The 27,946-nt window shown below is 33.3% G+C and overlaps 3 protein-coding genes across 4 annotated transcripts; all 3 read left to right on the plus strand.

Moving 5' to 3' along the window:
- The first annotated feature begins 1,052 nt into the window (after positions 1-1,052).
- Positions 1,053-2,533, plus strand: LOC142541739 (heavy metal-associated isoprenylated plant protein 21-like). Its single transcript, XM_075648205.1, has 3 exons — positions 1,053-1,240; positions 1,425-1,500; positions 2,185-2,533. The coding sequence occupies exons 1-3, from the start codon at positions 1,166-1,168 to the stop codon at positions 2,475-2,477; spliced, it is 444 nt and encodes a 147-aa protein (XP_075504320.1). The 5' UTR covers positions 1,053-1,165; the 3' UTR covers positions 2,478-2,533.
- A 7,302-nt stretch (positions 2,534-9,835) lies between these two features.
- On the plus strand, positions 9,836-12,067 carry LOC142543627 (protein THYLAKOID ASSEMBLY 8-like, chloroplastic). The gene is made up of 3 exons (XM_075650993.1): positions 9,836-10,246; positions 10,748-11,134; positions 11,644-12,067. Exons 1-3 carry the CDS (start codon positions 9,944-9,946, stop codon positions 11,671-11,673), a joined length of 720 nt encoding a protein of 239 aa, XP_075507108.1. The 5' UTR covers positions 9,836-9,943; the 3' UTR covers positions 11,674-12,067.
- A 10,616-nt stretch (positions 12,068-22,683) lies between these two features.
- On the plus strand, positions 22,684-26,055 carry LOC142543628 (U-box domain-containing protein 11-like). 2 transcript variants are annotated; one of them, XM_075650995.1, is made up of 5 exons: positions 22,684-23,060; positions 23,881-23,997; positions 24,071-24,520; positions 24,668-25,741; positions 25,980-26,055. In XM_075650995.1, the coding sequence occupies exons 1-4, from the start codon at positions 22,764-22,766 to the stop codon at positions 25,736-25,738; spliced, it is 1,935 nt and encodes a 644-aa protein (XP_075507110.1). In that variant the 5' UTR covers positions 22,684-22,763; the 3' UTR covers positions 25,739-25,741; positions 25,980-26,055. The 2 variants fall into 2 exon arrangements, with proteins under 2 accessions (XP_075507110.1, XP_075507109.1); XM_075650994.1 differs by having other exon boundaries at positions 24,668-26,055.
- Positions 26,056-27,946: the final 1,891 nt, after the last annotated feature.

Below are 27,946 nucleotides of genomic sequence, written 5' to 3' on the forward strand. Positions count from 1 at the left end.
CCTCGTTTCCAGTGCCACCTACTAAGTATGGCAGGTCGGCTGCCTATACTATAGTTTCTGATGACTTTTAGAACACTCCAAACCCATGTTGCTCTGACAGATTAGACAGCTTGTATCAATCACACTCGAGTGTGGTGCAATTTTCGAGGTAGACCGGGTGGAAGTTCCCGGGCACTTGTATGAGTGCCCGGGCTCTTGATTACCCGGGAGGAGAATCAATGCCCGATTAACGAGGAGAGTACCCGATATATTGGCTCTGATCTGGGCTATCTAATTAATATCACGGGTCATTCATGGCCCGGGGTATCACCAGTCACTAATAATACAAGTCTTAATTACCCGAACTCACGATCCTAAGACCTCGACTCATCGACAACCTAGCAGATGCAAGTCGTTTCCACATATTACGCTTTGCCACTATTATTATTTCTTACACAAATAATGCAACCAAAATGGGCTCCATATCATTAATAAATAGTTTCAGATTTCCATATTTCTGAATTTCTCAAATTACTTAACCACACAAATTATTACATTGTCTTAATCATGTCACAACATTATTTATAAATTATCATCACATTATTAATTAAAATAAAAATAGCTCGACTTGACGTGGAAACTTAACAAGACCTATTAAACTTTGCGAATTATTCTCAATTTGGCTTAATTTTTTTTAAAAATTTGTTTAAGTAGCATGCAACCCCATAATTAAATTATTTCGAATTTTTGAATATATAATATTAATTAAATTTGAATAAACAAATATTAATAAAAAAATCTTATTTAAAAAGTCATTAATTATACGGCAAGTAAAGCAATTCCTTGATTAATTATCTGGAATCCGTGAGACAAATAATTAGGTGACACAAATGACGTCGTCTGTCTTCCTGTCTTCCTCATATGTTATAGCTTAATACTATAATTAGTAATTAATTATTTTACAAAGTAAAATTATTAAATAAATGAATATTAAATAATATACCAAATCCAATAAATAGGTAAATGTCTTACGTGTTTGCGTCTATATATAAATAGAGGGTTTACATACAAAATAAGAGCTAAATCAAAGCACCTGCTCCTCCCTCCTCTCTCCCAAGTCCCATCCCCCTTAATTCAAACGAAGGGGAAAAAAAAGAAGGAAAACTCAACAATATATACAGAAAAAATGGGTTTTCTTGATCATATTTCGGATGTGTTCGAAGTTACAAGCACAAGAAAGAGCAGGCGCAAGCCAATGAGGGTAATATATACATAGATATTTATACGTACAATTTTAACATGTTTTCGATCGCTCACAAATAAGGTGTCACTTATCTATTGGATGTGATGAAATATATCCAAACTGTACATCAAATAAATAAGAGTCATTTCATTGATAAGCACGATGGGTGAACAACATATCATAACTGTTTATATATTTGCAGATGGTTGAAATAAAGGTGAAAATGGACTGTGAAGGATGCGAAAGGCGGATTAGAAATGCAGTTTCTTCCATGAAAGGTCAGTAGTTACCTTAGCTTCCCAGAATCTATAAATTTTATTCTTCTACTATAAAGTATATAATTTCATTAATAAATATGGTATCAAAATTGAAAATTTATAATTTAAAACTTTTAACTATTATTAAACGATATTCATGGCATGGGTTTTCTTGGTGTTTTGCCCCATATTTTGCTTTTGGATATATTAAAATATGTATATAAAAAAATATTATATGTCGATTTCCACGCGGTGAGAGTTTTTTTCTCGGATACTTAATAGTGATATATGTCCTACAATTGGAATGATGTTCGTTTTTCACTTAAATATTTAGTATAAAAACAAAAAACATGGCATATAAATAAATTATATTCCATAAATACAGATGGCATACTTTACTGCTGTTTTTTTAAAAATAAATAAATAGTATATATTTTAAATTTTATTATTACATACTGAATTTTATTACCATCAATTAGTTCCTAAAAAAATGATTACTAGCTATATATGATGTCTTTATCATTTTATATGGTTAAATTTAGACAACCGATTCCTATTCTTTTAGTGATCAAGCTTTCGTTTCATCAAAAGTTATCAACGAAATAGTTTAAACCCTATATAATCTTGACATGGATCATCGTGTTTTTGTTGCGATCGCTCTACTAAGCAACGGGCGGCTAAATATGTCGGGTTGTATTTGATCAGGTGCAAAATCAGTGGATGTAAATAGGAAAGAAAGTCGAGTGACGGTGAATGGAAACGTGGATCCCAAGAAGGTGTTGAGCAAAGTGAGGAGCACCGGGAAGGCGGCGGAGATGTGGCCGTACGTAAAGTACGACCTGACATATTACCCTTACGCACCTCAAGTCTACGACAAGAAGGCGCCGCCCGGCTATGTAAGAAACGTTGTTCAAGCTTTCCCAAGCCCAAATGCCCATGAAGAGAAGTATGCTGCCCTTTTCAGTGATGAAAATGTCAATTCCTGCTCCATCATGTAACATCATATATATATATATATATATATACAAAGTTTAATATATCTAATTTTCTGAAATGATGTGTTTCGCTATACAACTTGTTGGCATGATGGAAACATGAAAAATAGGACATAAACATACAGAATATAAGCCAAAAGTTTCGAATCGAAAATAAATAGAGAAGATCATGTATAAGAATGAAAGATATCTTTGTTGACGAGATTACGAGATTTATGTTTAAAATGAACAATATCATACAAATAAATTACCACATATATTTAGATAAGGATCTAGTACAAGTAGTTAAAGCCAGGGTCCTTGACAAAAATGTTCACACTATGTTCCATCAATCGTCTAGTTTGATCCACGTTAAAAAAAAAAGGTTTTAAAATAAAAATTTAAATTTTTAATTTTTTATTTCTATTTAAAAATAAAAAACAAAAATATTTTACTATACTTATTCAATATTCAAACAAAAAAACAGCTTTTTAAACTAAAATTTTAGGGCAAAAACTTGTGTGAGACGGTCTGACGAGTCGTATTTTGTGATACGGATCTCTTATTTGTGTCATCCATGAAAAAATATTATTTTGTATTGTGAATATCGGTAAGATTGATCCGTCTCACATATAAAGATTCATAAGACCGTCTCACAATATATCTACTCAAAGTTTGGTATCCAATATTTAAAGTTTTGATGAATTATTAGGTTTGATTTCCTTTCCTAAGCTTGATGTTCTTCAGCCTCCATTAAATAAAAAAAATAAAAGTTTTGTTGAAAAATATATTTAAAATGTGTGTATTGAATATTTGAATGTTGAAAATAAGAGTTGTAAATATTGAAAATTAGTGTGTGATGACGTATGTAATGATGTATTTTATTTTTGGATTATTTGTAAAGATTTCCTATAAATAGATATCTCATTTGTGAAGAAAATCACAATTGAGTAGAGAGAAAAATATTATAAAGTGTGTAGTTTGGTAAATTTTGAGAGTTTGAGATTTTTACTTTTTACCATAAATTTTTACTTTTTCACAACACGTTATCAGCACGAAGCTCTAAAAGTCCTCCATCCTTTTCCAAGCTCCAAACAGAAGAAAAAGGTAACAAAAGTAATAATATTTATTTTACTGTTATTTATTTATTGTGTATATATTTAATATATAATATAATGTTATTATTAGAAATAATAAAAATAAATTTTTCAAAAACTTGTTATAAATCCTGGGAGGATGTTAAGACGACATCCCACACTCCCGGTAAGGGATACGACAAGTATAAAAGCCTATAAGGTTTTTAAACAAAATAACTTACGACACCTCATTATAATAATGTGATATGATATACATAATTATTTAAACATGATTAATATTATATTCATCATATTATTACCATAAAATTATACAAATACATACATTTTTTTGTACACCAACGGTCATAAACGGTAACAAAACGGCTAGTTTTTACCCTATAAATATCATCTCACAAACACATTCAATCACTCCAACTTTCTCTTCTTCTCTAAAAATTATTCTTCATCAAATTTTTCGAAGAAAAAATAAGATGACTTTCTCAAAGTTATTTTTAATTATTTTGGTTATCATACTCACGAGTCTTGTATTTATCGGAGAATATCCTCCTCGTGCGTTTTCTTTATTTTTACAAATACTTGTACTTGTTGTTTATCCGTTACTTTGTATTGCAATAATTATTAACTAATAAAATGCATCGTAATTTTTTTTAGTACCACCATGTCAAATTTAACAAAGCTCGAATTTGTTGCGCTCGACATCACGGGAAAGAATTATATGCCATGGACTCTAGATGTAGAAATGCATCTTGAGTCATTGGGTCTAAGCGAGACCATTAAAGAAAATGGCATATGCACGTCACAAGAAAAGGCAAGAGCCATGATATTTTTGCGTCGACATCTCGACGATGGATTGAAATGTGAATATCTGACTGAAAAAAATCCCATGGCTTTGTGGAAGGGATTAAAAGAAAGATTCGAACATATAAGAGAAGTTATACTTCCGACCGCCCGGGATGAATGGAATACATTGAGATTCCAAGACTTTAAAAAAGTCAGTGATTACAATTCGACGATGTATAGAATAATCTCGCAATTAAAATTTTGTGGACATGAGGTCACAGAATCTGAGATGCTTGAAAAAATATTTTCCACGTTTCATGCATCAAATATTACTCTACAGCAACAATATAGAGTACGTGGATTCGCGAGATATTCTGAACTCATCGCCTGTCTTCTTGTGGCGGAAAAAAACAACGAGCTATTAATGAGAAATCATCAGTCCCGACCCACTGGATCAACAGCATTTCCAGAAGTAAATGCTGTAAATAAAAATGAATTTAAACCTGGAAACCAAAATCAAATTCAAAGACAAGGTTTTGGTCGAGGTCGAGGTCGTGGACGCGGACGTGGACGTGGACGTGGAATTGGCCGTGGTCGTGGTCAAGGCCGTGGTTTTGAAAATAATCGAGATAGTTATTTTTATAACTCATCTCAAAAGAACGTCCCAAACCATCCACAGAAAAGGCATCATGAGAATACAAGTGTTAATGAGAAGCACTCAAAAAGATATGAAAGTTCTTGTTACCGATGTGGTACTCCAGGACATTGGTCCAAAGTTTGTCGAGCCCCTGAGCACCTTTGTAAACTTTATAAAGAATCATTAAAGGGGAAAGAAAAGGAGACCAACTTCACTGAACGCAGTGACCGTTTGAGTGATTCAACTCATTTTGATGCTGGTGATTTTATGAATGATTTCTCTGGAAATGATCAATATGTTGGTGGGATAGAAATGAACAATATTGATGCTGCAGATTTTCTCAACGATTTCTCTGAAAATGAACAACATAATGGTAGAATATAAATGTACAATAATCTATTTTTCATGTATTCATAGAATAATGTTTTATTGTATAATTATGATTTGTGTTATATTTAAATATATATTGCAAGTAATTTATTTCATTGCATATTTTTTTTTGAAGTTCAAATATGGAAAATGCTATGAGCAAAGCTGAAGTTTGCATACCCGATAGTGGTACAATGCACACTATCCTCCGAGATAAAAGATATTTCTTGGAACTAAAACCAACAAAAACAACGGTGAATACAATATCAGGTCCTGTAGACTTGATTAAAGGATGTGGTAAAGCACAATTTTTGTTACCTAATGGTACAAAATTTTTGATCAATGATGCTTTATATTCACCACAATCGAAAAGAAATTTGTTGAGTTTTAATGATATATATTCCCATGGGTATGATACTCAAACAATGAATGAAGGGAATGAGAAATATATGTGTCTTATCACATATAAATCAGGAAAGAAATATGTGATTGAAAAACTACCAATGCTCCATACTGGATTGCATTATACACATATAAGTCCCGTTGAATCAAACATGGTAGTTGATAATTCTTCGATATTAACCAATTGGCATGATCGATTGGGACAACCTGGTTCAACAATGATGCGAAGAATTATAGAAAATACACATGGTCATCCACTGAAAGACCAGAAGATCTTTCAGAATAATAAGTTTCAATGTAAAGCATGTTCTCTTGGAAAACTTATTATAAGACCATCACCAGTCAAAATCCAAACTGAATCACCAATGTTTCTTGAACGTATTCAGGGTGATATTTGTGGACCAATCCATCCACCATGTGGACCATTCAGATACTTTATGGTATTGATTGATGCCTCCAGCAGATGGTCACATGTATGTTTATTATCAACTCGAAATGTTGCATTTGCAAGATTACTTGCTCAAATAATAAAATTGAGGAATCAATTTCCCGATTATACAATCAAGAAAATTAGACTTGATAATGCTGGTGAATTTACTTCCCAAACTTTCAATGATTATTGTATGTCTATGGGAATCATTGTTGAGCATCCTGTTGCTCATGTACATACACAGAATGGATTGGCTGAATCATTGATTAAACGTCTGCAAATGATTGCTAGACCAATGATTATGAAAACAAAGCTCCCTATTTCTATATGGGGACATGCAATTTTACACGCTGCTTCATTAATTCGCATCAGACCAAGTGCATATCATAAATACTCCCCATTGCAGCTTGCATTTGGTAAAGAACCAGACATTTCTCATCTGAGAATTTTTGGATGTATGGTGTATGTGCCTATTGCACCACCGCAACGAAAGAAAATGGGACCTCAAAGAAAGGTTGGAATTTATATCGGTTATGATAGTCCATCAATCATTCGATATCTTGAACCTCAGACAGGCGACGTGTTCACAGCACGTTTTGCTGATTGTCATTTTAATGAGGAAATCTTCCCAATGTTAGGGGGAGAACAGAAACATACCGAAAAGAAGACTACATGGTATGTATCATCATTGTTACATCTGGACCCAAGAACAAAACAATGTGAAAAAGATGTACAACAAATTGTACACTTGCAAAGAATAGCAAATCAAATACCAGATGCATTTGCAGACACAAAAGGGGTAACTAAATCATATATACATGCTGCAAATGCCCCTGCTCGAATTGAAATTCCAAAGAAACAAATGGAAGATACTCATGATGTCATTAAACGCCTGAAGCGTGGAAGGCCAGTCGGTTCCAAGGATAAAAATCCTCGAAAAAGAAAATTCATAGAGAAACACGATGATCACAAAATAAAGAATGACGTTTCTGAAGAAACACATGATGATCACAAAATAGAGAATGGTGTTCCTGAAGAAACACATGATGATGAAAATGTTCTGTCAGGACCACAAACTGACGAGAATCATGAAATCTCTATCAATTATATTAATACTGGAAAAATATGGAACCGAAAAGATATAGATGAAATTGATGATATATTTTCTTATAATGTGGCAATCGACATCATAAATGATAACGAAGATCATGAACCAAAATCTTTTGGTGAATGTAAAAATCGGCAGGATTGGATAAAATGGAAAGATGTCATCCAGGTTGAATTAAATTCGCTAAATAAACGTAATGTTTTTGGACCTATAGTCCTTACACCTGAAGGTGTAAAACCTGTTGGATACAAATGGGTTTTTATTCGAAAGCGAAATGAGAAAAATGAAATAGTAAGATATAAAGCTCGACTTGTTGCACAAGGTTTTTCTCAAAGGCCTGGAATTGATTATGAAGAAACGTATTCTCCTGTGATGGATGCAATTACGTTTCGGTATTTGATTAGCTTGGCGGTATCTGAAAATTTAGAAATGCGTCTTATGGATGTTGTTACAGCTTACTTATATGGATCACTTGATAGTAATATATATATGAAAATCCCTGAAGGATTTAAGATGCCTGAAGCACAAAGTTCAAAACCCAGGGAATGTTATTCTGTGAAATTACAAAGATCATTATATGTGTTAAAGCAATCAGGTCGAATGTGGTATAATCGACTAAGTGATCACTTGATGAAAAAGGGATATGTAAATAATTCAATATGCCCTTGTGTTTTCATTAAGAAAACAACATCCGGATGCGTAATTATTGCTGTATATGTTGATGATTTAAACATCATTGGAACGAATAAGGAAATTCAAGAAGTTGTGTCATACTTGAAGGAAGAATTTGAAATGAAGGATCTTGGAAAAACCAAGTATTGTCTGGGTTTATAAATTGAACAAAAAGAATGTGGAATGTTTGTTCACCAGACAAATTATACAGAAAAGATCCTTAAATGTTTTAATATGGATAAAGCAAATCCTTTAAGTACTCCAATGGTTGTTAGATCATTAAACATAGAAAAGGATCCATTCCGTCCATGTGAAGATGATGAAGATATTCTTGGTCCAGAAGTACCATATCTAAGTGCCATCGGTGCCCTTATGTACCTTACAAATTGTACAAGGCCTGATATATCTTTTGCCGTGAATCTGTTGGCAAGATTTAGCACATATCCAACAAAGAGACACTGGAACGGAATTAAACATATATTCCGTTATCTACGAGGAATGACAGACTTGGGACTTTTGTATTCAAAAGATGCTAATCCAAGTATAATTGGTTATGCTGATGCTGGATACTTATCTGATCCACACAAGGCACGTTCCCAAACTGGATATGTATTTACTCGTGGAGGCACTGCAATATCTTGGCGTTCTCAGAAACAAACGCTCGTAACAACTTCATCAAATCATGCCGAGATTATTGCACTACATGAAGCAAGTCGTGAATGTGTGTGGTTAAAATCAATGACCCAACATATCCAAATTTCATGCGGATTATCATCTGATGAGATGCCTGTGATACTATATGAAGATAATGCTGCATGTGTTGCTCAAATGAAAGAAGGATACATAAAAAGCGACAGAACTAAACATATTCCTCCTAAGTTCTTCGCATTCACCAAGGAGCTTGAGAAGAATAGATGTATTGATGTTCGTCACATTCAATCAAGTGAAAACTCATCAGATCTCTTCACAAAGACACTTCCTACGTCAATATTCAGAAAGCACATATATAATATTGGGATGCGCAATCTACGAAATTTGTGAAGAATTGTTCATGTCAACATCAGGGAGAGTTTACGTGACTGCACTCTTTTTCCCTTACTATGGTTTTTATCCCAATGGATTTTTCCAAGTAAGGTTTTTAACGAGGCAGTATAAAAACACGTAATGAAGACAATCATTATGATCATCATCACAAGGGGGAGTGTTGAAAAATATATTTAAAATGTGTGTATTGAATATTTGAATGTTGAAAATAAGAGTTGTAAATATTGAAAATTAGTGTGTGATGACGTAGGTAATGATGTATTTTATTTTTGGATTATTTGTAAAGATTTCCTATAAATAGATCTCTCATTTGTGAAGAAAATCACAATTGATTAGAGAGAAAAATATTATAAAGTGTGTAGTTTGGTAAATTTTGAGAGTTTGAGATTTTTACTTTTTACCATAAATTTTTACTTTTTCACGACAAGTTTCAATTTCTGCTAATATATGGCTTGATTAGAAATAGTGTACCGAATTTTCTTAAATTGTATGAAACCCCGGGTTCCTCAAAACATGGATGACAACCTTTTCTATGCGTTTGGAGCCTTGCGGGAAAAACCTGAAACGAGGATCAAGATCCCTGATTTTTTTCGGGTTTGGGTTTGGGATCGAGTTCGGAAATTTTTTTAAAACCCCGATATAGTTCGGGACGGATATAGATTACTATCCTCATCTCCAAGCCCGTCCCGAAAATAATATAATAATAAAATAATAATATTATTAATATAATAATATTATTAATTTTTAAAATATTAATAATAATATTAATATAAATACAAATATTGATATTATCATTGATAATAATAGATAATAATAAGTTTATCGGATTTGAGAATCTGGAATTGGAAAAAACGAGAATCGAGATGGATACGAGAGCGTGGATGGAATTCGAGTAGAGGACGGCCATTGACATCTCTACTCGAAACATAGGCGGCTGCTTTTTCTTCTTGAATGATGAGTTTTAAGTTCTCTCAATTGGCTTTCTGCGAAAAGCCCCGAACTTCCACCTTTATTCACGCAAGAAACACACCGAGAATCGCCTGTGGTTTGAGAAATGGGCCACGGAAACCCCTGTGGAGGAAACGGGTGATCTCCACTGAGTCCATTCAAGCAGTTCAGTGCCTGAAATTGGCCCAAAACTCTTCTAAATTGGAGCATGTTTTCAGCACAAAAGTCAGCCGGCTTTTGAAGGATGATTTGTTGGATACGTTGGCTGAATTGCAGAGGCAAAATGAATTGGATCTAGCCCTCGAGGTATTGTTCATCAATTTGAAGTTTTTTCCGCGTCTCTTGAATTCTTGATTTTCACGGTCAAGCCCTGTGGAGATTTGTTGATTTTGCTGCTTGATTTGTCTTATAAAAGCATTGGTATATCTTTGTTAACATATGTGGCGCTGCCATTTATGCAAACTTTCTAAGTTATTGCACTGGATTTATGGTGATCCTCAACAGTTAAATAATGCAAAAAGGTTAATTGCTTTATATTAGGATTAGTGATGTTGAAGTGTTTCTCCAGGTTTTGGGATTTGATTTAATATTTTGTCGTGATCAATCTTAATATTGTACTCTTAACTGGTGAATACGTAGTTTATTTGATCTGTTTTGACATTTGAGGTGTGATGTAGTTTTAAATTTTCTTGATTTGCAAATTCGAGATCACACTATTCACTGAGCGTGCACTTGTGTTCTTATGTCCCCTAATGGGGGTTTTTTGTTTATTAAACGTGGGTTATCTGAAATTTACTGACGGTTCAGGTCTTTGACTTTGTGAGGAAGGAGGTGTGGTATGCACCGGATTTATCTCTGTTCAACCAAATGATAATGATGTTGGGTAAGAACAAAATGATTGAGATGGCTGAACAGCTCTTTGTGGAGCTGAGGAACGAAGGCTTAGAACCTGACACGAGGACCTTCACTGAGATGATTGGAGCATATTTCAAAGTAGGAAAGGTAAACAAAGCAATGAATGCTTATGAGCTGATGAAGGCTTCAGGTTGCGATCCAGATAAGTTAGCCTTGACCATTTTAATAAGGAATCTTGAAAAGGCTGGTGAGGGAACTCTTTCGGCAGCAATAAAGAAAGAATGTGCTAAGTATTTCGATTACCCTGAGAAATTCATTGAAGAGGTTGACAGGACATATGTAAGCATTGCAATCTCCTCATCAAGCCCAACTTTTGTCGGGTGTTTTTTTTTTATTTCGGACCTGCTTGATGTTATAATAGATCAAGTTGGCCTTTTGCTTATCGTGAAAGGTTCAACTGTATGTATTGTCATTTGCGTATCTATTGTCGTGATGTTTAGAAGACATTGTTCAGATAATCATTTCCTTGTGACGAACATTTGCTCCAATATGGTGTGGGTTTGTGTTCATTGTTTTTAAAAAATTGAGGATACCTACCTAACTGCCTAAGGATTAACCAATCCATTAATGCACCAATCCATGCTCCTTGTGTATTGGATGCTACTACTGAATCAATTGGGTGTTGAAGAGATCTCATGTAGGTCACATAATCCAGCAGTGATCAATGGGTTTGGTATTACATTACCTAGAATAACCAGTTTCTAACTACAAATTTAGGCGTATCTAGAGCTGAATATTTTGGGAATGATTAATAGTTCTGATGCCTTATCTTTCTTCTTTTATTATAGCCAAAGCGAAAGTCAATTATCCTTCTGTGAAGATTTCACAGCTTCCAAGGTTGCATGCTGTACATGAAGCTTTATTCACACAAGCAGGCCACACCAATTGCAGGCTTGATTTACCACACTTCTTGATGCCATACAGTCTTACCAGCCAAGACAACGTATGCATTGAGCGCGGATTCGATGCTCGTGATGTGCACTTCTGTTTGCTGTTTTGCGGCCTTTGCAAGTAAAAAAATGCTGGTGGATGCTCTCTTCCAAGTTCTTGTCCCCATCATATTTTTCCATCTTTAAACTTGTGACATTGCTAAATGTTTGTTTTCTGGTTCTGTATCGATAGTTTGGGCGAAAACGAGATCAAACCATCTAGCATTTGTAATGCCTTGCGACACTGCAAGTTGAATTTATTTGTATAAACGAGATCAAATCACCTAGATTTTTTTATGCATATGATTTGGTTTTTTTTTATTAAAAATTTATTAAATCTATTTTTTTAAAATATAGTAATTCGATTTTTAAAATTATTAATTCATTAGTGAGTTGTGAAATAGTATTTTACTTGATGTAATATATCCTTGGTATATATTATAGATTGTTAAATTGTATCGACTTTTATATATTAATATAATATAATATTTGTCCTTAAGTTGTAGATAATAATGCCCGTTGAATATTTTATTAGACCTATTTTTATTTTATTAAGTAACAACCAGCAATCTGAAATCTGTCGATTGTTAATCATCAAATACACAAAATGAAATATTATAGAATAAAATATCTTATTAGTTATAAATTTATATTTTACCAGATGTTTGGATATTTTCAAAATTTTGGAAATATCATGCAACACTTTCAATTTATTATTGAAATTTGAAAAAATTGAGATGATTTTGAAATTTGAAAAGTTGGAACTGGTCTGACTGAAGTTAATATTAAAAATAAGGGCTGAACAGTAATTTCAGTGGTTGTCGTTAGGGATGGCAATTTTTTCTACGAGTTTGAGACTCACAGGAAAAACTCGAAACGGGGATGGAGATCCCCGATTTTTTCATGTTCGGATCGGGTTCGGGTTCGAGTTAGGGGGTTTATTAAAATCCAAAAAATCCCTGAAATAGTTCGGGCGGATATGAGATTACTATCTCCATCATCGAACTCGTCCGAAAAATAATATCAGTAATAAAATAATAATATTATTAATATTAATATTATAACTAATTATAATATATAATAATAAGTTTTGATTTGAGAAGATCTCCGAGCACATCCTCATCTTGCCACATTAATATTTTTGAAACGAGGATGAGAAGTTGATCCCTACGGTTTCGGAGATTCCCCGTACCCGAAAAAGTGGGGATAAGGTGTGATGAAATTCGAGGATGGAGATGACAAACATATCCCATTGCCATCTCTAGTCTTCGCTCACTGTCATCGTTAGCAGTGTGATCTCATCGTAACCTAAAGTTTGGTCTAAAGTTTTTGGTTAAATTTCGAACAAAAATTCCGGTAATATAGTCTTATATCTCAATTTTATGAGATAAATATTCTTTTTGGATCATTTATGAAAATATATTATTTTTTTACTAATATTATTATTTTTTTATTATAAATATGGTCAAACTCGATTGATATGATAAGGCCCCGTTTGGTTTGAGGGATAAAGTAGGTTTATATTATTTAACCTACTTTATCCCTCGTTTGGTACGCGTGATTATTTAACCCACTTTATCCCTCCTATGAATGATTAGGTTATATTAGGTAGGTTAAAATAATACCTCCTCACTCCCTATGATTATTTATCATACTCTTAATTCATCCTATTTTTCCAATTTTACCCTTCTCCTAAATTCAAACTCACCACCACTTCCCGCCTAAATTCAAACTCACCACCACTTCCCGCCGCCGCCCGCCGCCTCAACGACCGCCGCCGGCCGAGCACCGGCCGACCGTCGGCGCCGACCGTTTCCGGCCGCAGCCCCCGCCGGCCGTTTCCGGCGGACCATTTCCGGCCGGCCGCCGGCCGCCATTGACGCCGTCGCCGCCGCCGCGAAGGGGAAGGGCAATTTCGTCTTTTCATCAAAAAATTCAAAATTATCCTACACTTAAAAATCTTACCAAACATAATATTATTTTACCCCATATTAATCCCTCCTACCACAATCATTTTCTTTATCATTTACATACTAATAATTAGTTTATTCTATCCTTCGAACCAAACGTAGCCTAAGTATATCCGGGTGGATTAGAAATGAAATTTGAATAAGTTTTACGTAAAATCACAACAATTTAAACATAATTAATTATTTAATATATTTAATCATAGGAGTATATTGGAGTATTGGGTCCTTTTGTGATATTTTAAGTTGGTCCACATTGATAAAATATCTGGGCTATTTTGTTTAGGCCCAATTGGATAATAATATATTTGAAGCCCAACTACGATGACTTTGTTTGGTTTGGATATTCCCCAATATATCTCAACAGTGGAATTTATTTCATTGAGGTCCATTTGAGAGGATTTTGTTTCTTATTTCTTTCTTCTGGTTTATTGAAAACACAATAACTCTTATAATACGATCTTACAGATTAATTTTTTGAGACAAATATTTTATTTGAGTCATCCATGAAAAAATATTACTTTTTACTGTAATATGGATAGGGTTGACACGTTTCACAAATAAAGATCTGTGAGACCGTTAATCATTTTTTTGAGAAAAAAATAAATAAGTACTTAATTGGAAGTTAAAAAGTATTTTTTGATGAAAGCAGAAACATACATGTTTATGGAAATAATGGACTAAAAATAGTTTGTATATTAGTGAATCATATATTATTTTATACATGTACGCTAATTTTAACATCAATAAAAAATTTAAGATCTTTAGTAACCAAAAAGATGAGAGCTATAATCATATATATTAAATTAGAAATGTATAAAATATGTTGATGATTATAGATCATTAAAACAAGAAAAATAAATGTAAGATAAATCAATTATGTGAACATGTCCAACCTTAAATGCGATGCCATATTTAATAGTATTATTTTTCCTCAATTATATTTTTCTTATGAGTAAGTCTCTTGTGAGACGGTCTAACGAATCTTTATCCATGAGACGGGTCAACCCTACCGATATTCATAATAAAAAGTAATACTCTTAGCATAAAAAGTAATATTTTTTATGGACCAAATAAGATATATGTCTCACAAAATACGACCCGTGAAACCTTCTCACACAAGTTTTTGTATTTTTCTATTTACACATCCATCATATCATTTATACTTAATTCTCATCAATTTAATACAATTAAATATATATAATTATATAACCCAAAGCATAATATTTTTAATTTTTTGATATTTTTCACACTATAAAACGACATCGCTAGTAATCATATCCAAACGATCGAAGGAGTCGTTCGACAGTGTAAATTTTGGACGATTTTTTTTTAGGGTTTATAGGTGTTTTGAATTATGGGGTATTAATTGAGGAATAACGTACGTAAAATATGTTTCCACTAAGTTTGTCAACTAATTAGACTAATAAAAAAGATTTAGAAACTCGATTTGCCTTTGTCCCTTTCAAGAAAAGTCGTGGTTGGAAGCACATTCCATGACTAGGTCAAGAGACTATTTCTCCTCAATCACCGGCCGTTCAAGGACTTTGATTACTTGACTATGTACAAATCACCATTTATTAGGTAAATATTGACCTATAGGAAACAAAACGAATACGAATTTTCGATCCGACTCGTGAAATGAATTAATTTTATGTGCATAGTATTATTTCTTATCGTAAAATTATTATTTTTTGTTAGTTATGTTTTGAATAAATATTGTGTAATATATGATGACTTAAGTTAAATATATAGTTTAACGGATATCGATCCGTGAGATTGTTGCACAAAAAATCTACTCGTATTTAGAAGATATAGTATCATCCCACGATCTAGTTCCTTTCTTGTTCAGATCAGTGATCTTCTAAAATTGTGTTGTGTCAAATAGTTTCCAAAAGTGATAATAATATTGGAAACTCTCATCCAAATCGAAAGAATAATAATATAATAATCACAAAAGATCATCTCACATAATAATGTTGAGAAACAAAATTTCTGACCCGACACAACTCGTGGAAAAACATCGTTTTTTATGTCAAAAGTATTATTTTCATGATAATTATAGATCAAATCAACTTATCTCACGAATAAAAATCTATATGACCGTGTTAGTCGTAATCTATAATAATAATAATAATGATGATCTTTTTACCTTCTCCCAATTTAAAAATTTGGACACATATAAGTTGGTCACATGGTCTTCAATTATTAGAAATTCCAAAAAGATTCATTGAAATTAGTTGTGTAGAAAAGAGCTGGCACCTCAACCTGCAACACAAAAATTCAATGAACATTTTTATGTGACAAATTAATAATTGATCATCCACAGCTCATCGTATTTATTTTTTAAACGAAAGTCGATTTAATTGAATGTTTAATAATCACCACCACCAATATTCGACTAAATTCAAACGAGGAGCTCAATCAAATATATATTTTTAGATGAGTAGGTCTATTGTGAGACGGTTTCACGAATCTTTATCAGTGAGACGGGTCAACCCTACCGATATTCACAATAAAAAGTAATATTCTTAGCATAAAAAATAATATTTTTTCATGGATGACCCAAATAAGAGATCTGTCTCACAAAATACGACCTGTGAGACCGTCTCACACAAATTTTTGCTAATATAGAGTTATCGCCCCCGTTCGATTTTTTTTTCTTTTAAATATTCAATTTTGTTCCATAAATTTTGATATTATCTTGTATTGAAAAACTTGTGTGAGACGGTCTCACAGATCGTATTTTGTTAGACAGATTTCTTATTTGGTTCATCAATGAAAAAATATTACTTTTTATGCTAATAATATTATTTTTTATTGAGAATATCGGTAGGGTTGACCCGTCTCACAGATAAAGATTCGTGAGATCGTCTCACAAAAGACCTACTCTATCTTGTATTGAATATTGACGAATGCTTCATGCCTTGTTGGAAACTATGTTTTACCTACCAAAACTGATTCCAAATTGGACTATAAAAATCTGTATATGAATATATAATCAATAGTATAATATTACGAATATATTACTAACATTATCGAATTTAACCGAATGAAAGGTATATAATTAATATACAATAAAAAACAGTGTTATCATTGTCGTCATACCGGACATATAGTAGCATAAACTTCTCTCAATAAAGAAAAAATATGAGTTCGAATACTTGTTAAAACAAATATGTAGCAACATAAATATCTCTCGATAAAGAAAAAATATGAGTTCGAATACACGTTAAAAAACAATATTATAGTTGGTTACGGGAAATGGATGGAAATGTGAAAATATGTTGGAAATGTCAAGGAAGGCCAGTGGCTTCATTTAATTTTTTTATTTTTTATTTTAAAAATTGTTGAAATAATTTTTTTATAAGTGAATAGGTATATGCTTATTTGAGAGATGAAATTAAACAAATATTCCTTGGAACACATTGCCAAAAATATATATGTTTTTTTTAATCGTGTAAATTGTATTTTCATCCAAAAACTTACATATTTATAATTTTAAAATAATTTTCTCTAGATTTAATTATAAATGTTCAAGTATGTTAAAACTTAGGAAGGATTCAATTCCTCGTAATTCTTGGGAATTTAATACTATGAAAATTAATTTTTTTAATCTCATTATTTAATACACCAAGAAGTGTTAAAAAAAATAATCATATTCTTGATTCCTTTGTCCATTAACACGTTTTGGTATTTTATCATTTCCACTATTGACTTTGCGATTACATCGTATCAAATAATATAATATATATATATATATTATTTTAAAAAAATTAGTTAATTATATATATATATATTATTTAAAAAAAATTAGTTAATTAATTATTCAATGCAAATATAGAAATAGAAATATGGTATGTGACAGCGAAGGGTATCCCAAGCAACCAATGCAAAGCATTCGCAATATTCTGTACCCAACTGTTTCCTTTTATTCGTATTTCATACTCTCTCCACTGTCGTAATGCTCTTTGAGTTGGCATAGTCTCAGTCAAAGAGTGTTTGGTTTGGGTGATAAGGTGGTTTATTTTTTTTAACCCATTTTATCTCTCGTTTGGTACGCGTGATCATTTAACCAAGTCAATACCTCCTATGAATGATTAAGTTATATTAGGTGGGTTAAAATAATACCTCCTCACCCCCTATGATTATTTATCCAACTTTTAATCCTTCCTATTTTTTCCAATTTTACCCTTCTCCTATATCCAAACTCACAACCACTTCCTGCCACGACCGCCGCCCACCGATAACTTCCGGCCGGCCGGCAGCCGTCGACGCCGTTGACTGCTGGCCGCACCGACGTTGCCGGAACGTTGCCGTCGCCGGAGTGGAAGAAGAAAAAAGGACAATTTTGTCCTTTCATCAAAAAATTCAAAATTATCCTACACTTAAAAATCATACAAAAAATAACACCATATATTACATTCCTACAACAATAATTTTCTTTATCATTTACTTACTAATCATTAGTTTATTTTATCCTCCAAACCAAGCGCAGCCTTTAAGTTTAGAGTTGGTTTATATGGTTTCACGAGTTTATATAACTCAACTCGATTCATACCTATTATGAAAAATAATATTTTGACATAAAATATTAATAAATTTTCGTGAATTGAGTCGGGTCGAAGATCTATCTCACATAATTTACTCGTAAAACATTCTCACAATAGTTTTTGTGTTATGTAATTGTGAATTTCGTCATCCATTATCGAACATTTATCGTTTTACAAATATATATTTATATATTTATTTTGAATATCTATATTATATAATATACATTCCAATACTACTGTAATGCCCGGGATTATATTTACTGTAATCTGAGATTAATCTGAAATGATTCATGGATTAATTAAGGTAAATATAGACAGAATGGATTAGGCCGGGAAAGACGCGAAAATATGTGCGAGGGAGGTGCTATTCGCACATATGCGCGACCTAGTGCGCGCACATGCGCGATTCGGGCAGAATACCCCGCGCATATGCGCGGCGGAAGGCGCGCATATGCGCGAGGTGTCCAGTAACCAAAGTGATTGTCCAGAGGACCTCGCGCATATGCGCCGGCGGAAGGCGCGCATATGCGCGAGTGGTAGAATGCACGAGACAGTAGGTCTCGCTCATATGCGCGACTTATGTGCGCGCATATGCGCGAGCAGTCCAGTAGCAAATTCCGGATAAAGCTTCCGGCGCATATGCGCGGGGCGCGGCATGCAGAAGGAAAGTGAGCCACTTGTTCTTGTTATGTGCGAGATATATATAATATATAAGAATTGCACGTCTTTCCCTCACAAAATTCAGAAAAGGGTCGAAGCTTTGGAGAGAAAAATCCTTACGCCTTTTAGATTTGTGATTGTGAAAGATCCGTCCGTTAGAATTTAAATCCGATTTCAATACTGTGTTCCTATCGACGCAGGCTACAACTGGACGTAAGTTTTGTTACGTTTAGATACGATTTGAAATTATGATATTGTCAGAATTGAACATGAATCATATATGGTGTTTCTGATACAGTGGACATCGTATATTTGAAGTCAGATCGAAGAACAGACTGTGTATGTATTTGTTATGATTTTCGGAGTCGATTTGATTGAGATTTGATATCAGATTTGTATTGTTATCAAGTATGAGTTACAGGAATTGATATATGTTGATTTATGTTGCGTGGTATATTTATATGGTACCGTTATGCCGTTGAAACCGAATTCGATTAGGTTCTGATTTTATCTGATATTGATTATGAGCCGTATTATTATATATGTGATGTTGAAATTGACGGGGTTATCGAGGTTGTATTATCATGCCGTCGAAACATCAGTGAATTGATATTGATCAGATTCAGTATTGATTGAGATTGTATTATGGTGTCGTGATATCGATCAGATTAGGTATTGAATTGAGTTATACATTGATACAGTATATTCGATATTGTTATTGCCAGATTGATATCGACAGACAGTGAGTCCAAAGCTTCGACAGAGTCAGAATGAAGATGGACAGAGTTGAGTTTGAGACTTCGTCTTCGTCAGACCGAGAAGAGAAAGGTATAAGTCAATGTGGTACCGGGAGATCGACTCGAGTATAGTATGATATACTTGAGTTTCCCTAAATCACATACTTCTTATTATTATGTTCATTGATTTGACTGGATATGCTTGTTCTATGAATGTATAGAAAGCGGGTATTAGTCGAGTGATCTTGTGACAGAAGTACCTGATAGTGGCGGGATCGCCACGGGCACATTGCACGATGTCACAAGATAATAAATTGGCGAAAGTGCCAATGTCTATCACGTATAGGTCACTGGACGATTGGCAATCGATGTGGATAGAATTGGAGTTTCTTCTATTACTGATGATCGATACCATATCAATGTGGATAGAATTGGAGTTTCTTCTATTACTGGTGATTGATATGGAATGCCAACGTCTGGAAATCGGGATCCCTAGACTAGGATTGAGTCTAGTCTGAGTTTAAGAGTTACGGATATGGATTCATTGATTGATGTTGATTTATGTTCCTGATTATGGTACATGTTTAGAGTAAGAGTTATTGTTGATATTAATTCATGTTTCGGATTATGATACATGCTACGAATATTTGATTCATGTTCTGATTTTGATACATGTTATGAATATCTATTATATGCTTTTATATTGTTTATATGATTGCATGTATACATGATTTATACTGGGAATGTAATTCTCACCGGAGTTATCCGGCTGTTGTCTTGTTTGTATGTGTGCATGACAACAGGTGAGACATGATCAGGGTCAAGAAGAGAACGAGGCTGGACTAGATAGCGTGGAGATCCGGGCTCAGAAATAAATTAGGAGTCAACACTGATATGTAGTTGAACCTAGTTGGATTATTGTAGACAATACCGGACTTGTATGTTTATATTTAATATGTAATTCAGATTGATTTACATAACGTTTCCGCTTTGTATTTTTTTTAAAAAAAATTAGACCATGTTTATTATAATTGATTGATTAATTCTAAGAACGATTAAAAACTTTAATTAGCGTCCGGGTCTCCACAACTACCATAGAGCATCATGGATTTATCAATTATTTCTCTCAGTAATTACTTTTTCCGACATGTCGTACTATTAAAATTTAGTTAAAATCGAATGAATAATCGAGGATGATATTGTTAACGGCAGTGTAGAATGTACAATTTTTTTTAAAAATGCATTTCCTTAGTTTATTTACTAGGAAGTTATCAGCCCCAATTTGGCATAGTGAAACATATTCGTGTTTGATTCTAGTGCGACATAAAAACCCTTTCATGTTGTGTTTGAACAAAAACGTGAATTTGAAATCAAATCTATGCATATTATTCGATCCAAATACAGTTATAGAGAAAAAGATATCATCATCGATTACAGATTTTATCATGAAAAAAAATATTATTTGACGTATAAGCGTCACTTTAACTTCAAAATCCCATGATTGTCAAAATTTGGTATATCAAAGTTTAATATGTGATCGACCATCGTATGCCATACGCTAGTTAGGGTATTTGCTGGTAAGTTGTAAGTAACAAAAAGGATACATTTACTTGCATTCAGAGAAATGGACAATCCACGTCTATGTACGCACAATTACTCAAACAGACCAACAACCAGAAAAAAAAAAAAACTTGTGTGAGACGTTTCACGGGTTGTATTTTGTGAGACATATATCTTATTTGAGTCATCCATGAAAAAATATTATTTTTTTATGCTAAGAGTATTACTTTTTATTGTGAATTTCGGTAGGATTGACCCGTCTCACATATAAAAATTCGTAAGACCGTCCCACAAGAAACCTACTAAAAAAAAATGAAAAAACACCAAAAATCGACCGTTCACCCAATTTAACAAAATCACCCACTTGATTTATCACACACAGATATATATATATATATATATATATATATATATATATATATATATATATATATGTATGCAAGTATTGAAAAAAGGGATATTAGTCTATTACTTGTAATTCATATGCATAAATGTGCTAAATTTGAGATGGGATTTTGAGTCCGAGACCCAACTTCTTTCAATGTATTTGCAGAAAAAAAGGATAATAGATTAAGACTTATATTTTATGTAACATTAATGTCCAAATTTGAGACGAGATATCGGGTTTATTACTTAATTGTAAGTTATAACCAATATTTTCATTATCGAAGCGATGATCAAATCGGTTTTCTCTTATTATTATTATTATTATTAATAGTAAAAATATATAAACAATGTCAACTTTGCACATATTATTTAATACTAGTATTTAACCCGTGCGATGCACAGAATGATATTATTAAAAATTAATTATTATAAAAAATAAAAGATATTTAAATTGTAAAAAAATAATATAATTATAAAACAATAAAATAAGAAACTATTTTTTCTCTAATTTTGAAAAAATTTCTTAAATATAAATGTATGTCGATTAATTGTGTTACCTTAAGGCAATGACATGGTTCTTATCGTGTTTAAAATATTAATGTCGACCATCAACCTAAATACATATTTAATTCTTTAATTTCTTAGAAATTATATATATTATTATTTTTAACATGTGATAAATAAATATTTTTAAATCAAATTTAATAAAACTAATGAGAAATACTTTTTTCAAATCATATCACAAATTAAATTGATTGATATAATCAATGCAAAAGTCTTAATGTAATTTATATTTTAAATAAATAATAATAAAAGACATATAATACATAAATTATATTTAAATAAATATAAAAATGAATTAAATTCAAATTTGAACTAATATTCATGATATATCTTTTGTTTAGAAATGATATTTTGACGAAAAATTATTATTTTTGACAAAAATCATGCTTTTATATATATACTGATAATGTTCAAATATATTTCCAAAAAAGAAAAAAAAAAAAGATGCCAACTAATGCTTAACCCGAAACTCATTTAAGCCCACAATTTACCATGACGTTGGCTTCAGTCTTCTTGTAGCAAACACCCCACCACTATTTTCTCCTCTCAGAATGGCCGACGGGGACACCGCGGCGGCAGATGGCGGACCCACAACCACGCCCCTCCGCCTAGTGCGGGACATCGTTCGGATCTCAGCTGCTGGTTTCTCCGGGTTTTTTAAGAAAGACTGCACCGACCTGGCTCGAAGAGTCTCACTGTTGGCCCATTTTCTTGAAGAAATCGGGGATTCCAGCAAGAAAGTTGAAGAAAATGCTGAATTGGGCTTCTCTGATCTAACCGTAGCCCTTCAGGCTGCGAGAAATCTCGTTTCTGCTGCTAACAACTTCGACAATTCCATGATTTCTTCGGTAATTATTACGAGTTAATGGTGTACATTTTGGCCCTTTCTTCTTAGGGTTATTGTTGCTTTAGTTAATGCGATGAATCGATGTGGATTTTTTCATGTTTCGCGAGTTTGATTGATTTGAATTTGCTGATTTTTTTTCTTGTTGGCTTTTACCACATATATTGGTTGGCTATGTGATGGAAGTTCGTTGATTAATTGCTATATGGAGTGAAATTTTTGCAAGATTTTGTGTACTTATATTAAAGATGCGAGTTTTGCTTCGAAAGTGCATTAAGTCACGATAAGGTTTGATATGGATCCACCCCATTGACAATGGCTCATTCTATGATCTGATCTGAACTTTTGAAACTGTTGACTGTTTAATCAGAACATACAGTGTGGCAGTTAGAGGGGGTACTGGACCTTTTGATTTCCCACAAATAATTTGTTTGCAAAAATTAGCCAATTGAATATAAAATTGTATTTGTTTCTTCTTATTTGATTTGAGGTGTTTCTGTGCTCGGGAGATTATTATTTTTTAAAATGAAACATTGTTTGAAGTGCATACTTAAAAATAATATGGTTTTTGGGTATATGTAGTATGCATTGATCTATCTCTTTTTTTTAAAAAATAAATAAATAAACTGGTGTGTCTCAATAAGTAGATCAAAAGACAATCAATCATTTCCATTACTATCATTTGTATATGCTCATCTTTTTTGGCTATACAATCGTTTGTTTGATTAATGATTAATATCTCATAGTTTCGAGTGTGAGCTGATGGTTCTTGTATTTATAAAACGTTAATGCTTGTCCTGAAATTTATTATGCTTTGGTTCAAGGATGGAGCAATGAAGAAAACTTCCTTTCAATTTCAATGTGTGACGTGGACGTTAGAGAAAGGGCTGGCTAACTTACCGTATGATGCTTTTGATATATCTGAAGAAGTATACGAACAGGTTGGTTTTGACTTTTGAGCAGATTTACGTGGTATTTGAATTGTTCACTAATTTGACATAATGTGCTTGCCAGGTTGAATTAGTCAAGGCACAGTTGAGACGAGCCACAGAAAGATACGGTGGACCTCTTAACTCAAACTTATTATGCAGAGCCTTGTCTCATCCGTTGGACAAGGATATTGATCCTTTCCAGTCAGGTAACAGGCTCACCAGAAATCTACATATTGAAAATATCGGCATTATAAATCATGAAGTTGGCCTGAACACGGAAGATCAAGTCGAAGGCAACTTGGAAGGCCGCGATTTGGACGACGTTGTTTACAACAAAGAAAGTTTGAGGATCTCATTGACATCATCTGAGGTTAATATCTTGAAGGATTCGGATAGTAGGACTGCCAAAAGGTCAACCTGCAAAAGTATAGAGGAGAACAAGAAACCAGATTCGCAGGTGATTCCTGAAGATTTCCTTTGCCCCATATCCCTCGAACTTATGAGGGATCCAGTAATTGTTGCAACCGGGCAGGTGAGATTCACATTCCTCTATGACACAATCAGCACAGTTGGTCTTTCTTACTGAGCAACTGAAAGAAAAACAAGAAGACATACCGTGGTATAGGGTGAGAATTCTAATGTGTAATGCTTTTAATCTAGTTACGTTTTGTCTTTGCAGACCTATGAGAGATCTTACATACAGAGATGGATTGATTGTGGCAACACCACGTGCCCGAAAACACAGCAGAAGCTCCAGCATCACACTCTAACTCCAAATTACGTTTTGAGAAGTCTTATATCCCAGTGGTGCTTGAAACATAATATAGAGCAGCCAACAGGACTAATAAATGGTAAAATAAGAAAGAGTGATGGATCTCTTCGTGATGTTGCTGGTGACTTTGCGGCAGTCGAAGCACTTGTTCGTAAGCTCTCTAGCAGATCGATAGAGGAACGTAGAGCTGCGGTAGCTGAAATCCGATCGCTATCCAAAAGAAGTACGGACAACAGAATCTTGCTCGCAGAAGCCGGGGCAATTCCAATTCTTGTTAGTATGTTGACATCTGAGGATTGTGAAACTCAAGAAAATGCGGTTACTTCTGTGCTGAATCTTTCCATATTTGACAATAATAAAGGACTCATCATGCTTGCCAATGCGATTCCTTCTATTGTTCTAGTTCTCAGAGCTGGGAGTATGGAAGCAAAAGAGAATGCGGCAGCAACCCTTTTCAGCTTGTCGCTTGCTGATGAAAACAAAATTATAATTGGTGCATCGGGGGCAATACAAGCTCTGGTTGATTTGCTTCAGAATGGAAGCTCGAGAGGGAAGAAAGATGCTGCAACGGCATTATTCAATCTGTGTATCTATCAAGGAAACAAGGGAAGGGCTGTAAGAGCTGGGATTATCACTGCGTTGTTAAAAATGCTCACAGATTCCAGCAATTTAATGGTTGATGAATCTTTAACAATTCTTTCAGTCCTAGCCAACCATCATGAGGCAAAAGTGGCCATCGTTAAAGCTAGCACCATACCCATCTTAATTGATCTTTTACGGACAGGTTTACCTCGTAATAAGGAAAATGCAGCTGCCATTTTACTTTCCTTGTGCAAAAGGGACAATGAAAATCTCGGTTGTTTAAGCAGACTTGGCGCTGTAATACCACTCACGGAGCTTGCCAAAAATGGCACAGAAAGGGCTAAAAGGAAGGCCATGTCATTGTTGGAGCACCTTCGCAAATCACAACAGCTTTGACAGGTTCATTATCCCTACAGGACTCACTATTTGTTTGTTCCTTGGATGATCATCTGACATTTAATTTTACACGAGTTTTAGGGTGTGAAAAGATGACTATTGAGAAATGAGAAATCAAGAGATTCTCATGTCAGCATATATTTTACCTTACTCTCGAGTGTGGCAAGAATTTGTTTGACTTTTTTGTTTTGTAATTGTTTCTTGGTTAAAAAGATTGATCATGCCGTTGATACTCTGTCAGATAACAGAGAATCAGGGATCCAAGGAGCTACAATGGTTTGAACATTTGATGTAATAAAATTCGATTCTTTTGTTTACGCAAACTGTTCGATGTTCAAGTCTTTATTATAAGCATGCATCATGGTTCTGATCACTAGACATTCGAGATCCTGCACGAGCTCCGCTGACTCAAGCGGGTGGGTGACTGTGTGAGAGGAGGTGTTGAGCCATTTTTGGTATGGAAAAACTTGGAAAATGTAGTATTTCAATTTTTTTCTGAGACATGGTTATGAACACATAATTTCAAATTATTTTTTCTTCCAAATCTTTATTTCTATTAATTTTTTGCCTTTCTGTTATTGGTTATTTATCTATATTTCATCCTTTTCAGTCTCGATGTTTATTTTTTGTAAAGTAATCAGTGATTCACAACTTTTTTCTTATTTTCTGCAGGAATATGTTAAATCTTCTATTTCAATAATTGCCTTCAAATAAGTACTACATGCTTAATGTCACTTATTTAATCTTTTCTTTATTTCAAGTACATCACTATCTAATTCATATCGCTACAAGGTGATTGGTTTAGCTCCAATTATAAATTTACCGATGTTCCACATACTAATTAAAAAAACTGATGAAAATAAACAAAAAATTAAATTAAAAATCAATTGTACAAGGGTGCACATGGAAGCTAGTTATATATTAGAGTTGGTATCTTGTGAGACGGTCTCACGATCAGTATCTATAATATATGTCTCTGCGATCTATACCTATCATGAAAATCAATACTTTTGACATAAAAAATAATAATTATTCATAAAAAATAATAATTATCCAATTGTGATGAAAATAGCCCATCAAGAAATAGGGTTTACAAGAGAGTGCCCCAACATTTATGCAGGAAGTATTGGATTAGGATACAACTCATCACTTCGGGTGGGTGATATTAGAATTTTTGAAAAAAAAATTATACATAAAATTTCAAGATTTTCCCATTTGAAAAGGAAGGGATTACCTGCCGTTTCTTCCGGGTGAGCTCCATTTTCTTGGTTAGTGTAGGTCAACATGCCATGTATACATCATATATGTAAGTCATCTCTTGTTTTGATTTTAGAAAAATCAGTTTTGTTATTATCTGTTTGAAATTTCTTTTAAAAGTTTGGGTTAACAAACGATGAAGTTATTCTTGACTTGAAGTAATTATTAACAAACGATGAAGTTATTCTTGACTTGAAGTAATTAGTCGAGTAACTTTATATAAACTTTCCGAGTCGAACCGGTGTGAAAATTGAGTATGAGGGGCAAGCACATGATTTAAAAACGCTAAAATACTGAGTAGTCTTACCAATTTACGATACTGAATAGCTTAATTTACGTGTATGAGACCGAACAGTATTTACATGAAGTTTAACTACCATTGATGGAGATAGTCAGCTTTAATAATCACAACTCATTGTTCTTCTTAAAATATGTTGCCAATACAATTACCATTTTATCGTCAGTCAAACGAAATCGGAACGTGATTTAAACCCTCGACATTGCGTAAAACCCTCCACCCTACCTCATGTATTAAAAGAAACACAAACATGTATGTGAGACAGTTTCATGTGTCAATTTTACAATACATATTTTTTATTTGGGTCACCTATAAAAAAAATATGACTTTTTATCGTAAATATGAACATTACTCGGTCGTCTTGAAATACATTTTCTAGGTTTGACCAATTATCATCAAAGGAAATATATTACTGTTATATGATAACTTAAACAAATTTTCAGGAATATGAACTTTTTATCTCTTATTCCAAGATTCGCACTAATGTCTCTTAATCGGTAGACATTTATCATATCAAATATACTTCTATATTAAATGAAAATACTTTTAAATGTCTCTTGTCTTTATGTTTTTGAGATGAGTCAACCCTACCGATATTTACAATAAAAAGTAATAATCTTAGAATAAAAAGTAATACTTTTTCATGAATGACC

Source organism: Primulina tabacum, chromosome 4 (genome assembly GCF_025594145.1).
Source record: "Primulina tabacum isolate GXHZ01 chromosome 4, ASM2559414v2, whole genome shotgun sequence".
In the NCBI taxonomy this organism is placed as follows: domain Eukaryota; kingdom Viridiplantae; phylum Streptophyta; class Magnoliopsida; order Lamiales; family Gesneriaceae; genus Primulina; species Primulina tabacum.

What these genes read in the sequence shown, in the direction of transcription:
- LOC142543627 (XM_075650993.1), top strand. Translation starts at nt 9,944, where the DNA reads ATGATGAGTTTTAAGTTCTCTCAATTGGCTTTCTGCGAAAAGCCCCGA. An exon ending in AATTGGATCTAGCCCTCGAG is followed by an intron (nt 10,247 to 10,747) that starts GTATTGTTCATC and finishes CTGACGGTTCAG; the next exon opens with GTCTTTGACTTTGTGAGGAA. An exon ending in AAGAGGTTGACAGGACATAT is followed by an intron (nt 11,135 to 11,643) that starts GTAAGCATTGCA and finishes CTTTTATTATAG; the next exon opens with CCAAAGCGAAAGTCAATTAT.
- LOC142541739 (XM_075648205.1), top strand. Translation starts at nt 1,166, where the DNA reads ATGGGTTTTCTTGATCATATTTCGGATGTGTTCGAAGTTACAAGCACA. An exon ending in GCAGGCGCAAGCCAATGAGG is followed by an intron (nt 1,241 to 1,424) that starts GTAATATATACA and finishes ATATATTTGCAG; the next exon opens with ATGGTTGAAATAAAGGTGAA. An exon ending in TGCAGTTTCTTCCATGAAAG is followed by an intron (nt 1,501 to 2,184) that starts GTCAGTAGTTAC and finishes GTATTTGATCAG; the next exon opens with GTGCAAAATCAGTGGATGTA.
- LOC142543628 (XM_075650994.1), top strand. Translation starts at nt 22,764, where the DNA reads ATGGCCGACGGGGACACCGCGGCGGCAGATGGCGGACCCACAACCACG. An exon ending in ACAATTCCATGATTTCTTCG is followed by an intron (nt 23,061 to 23,880) that starts GTAATTATTACG and finishes CTTTGGTTCAAG; the next exon opens with GATGGAGCAATGAAGAAAAC. An exon ending in TAATTGTTGCAACCGGGCAG is followed by an intron (nt 24,521 to 24,667) that starts GTGAGATTCACA and finishes TTGTCTTTGCAG; the next exon opens with ACCTATGAGAGATCTTACAT.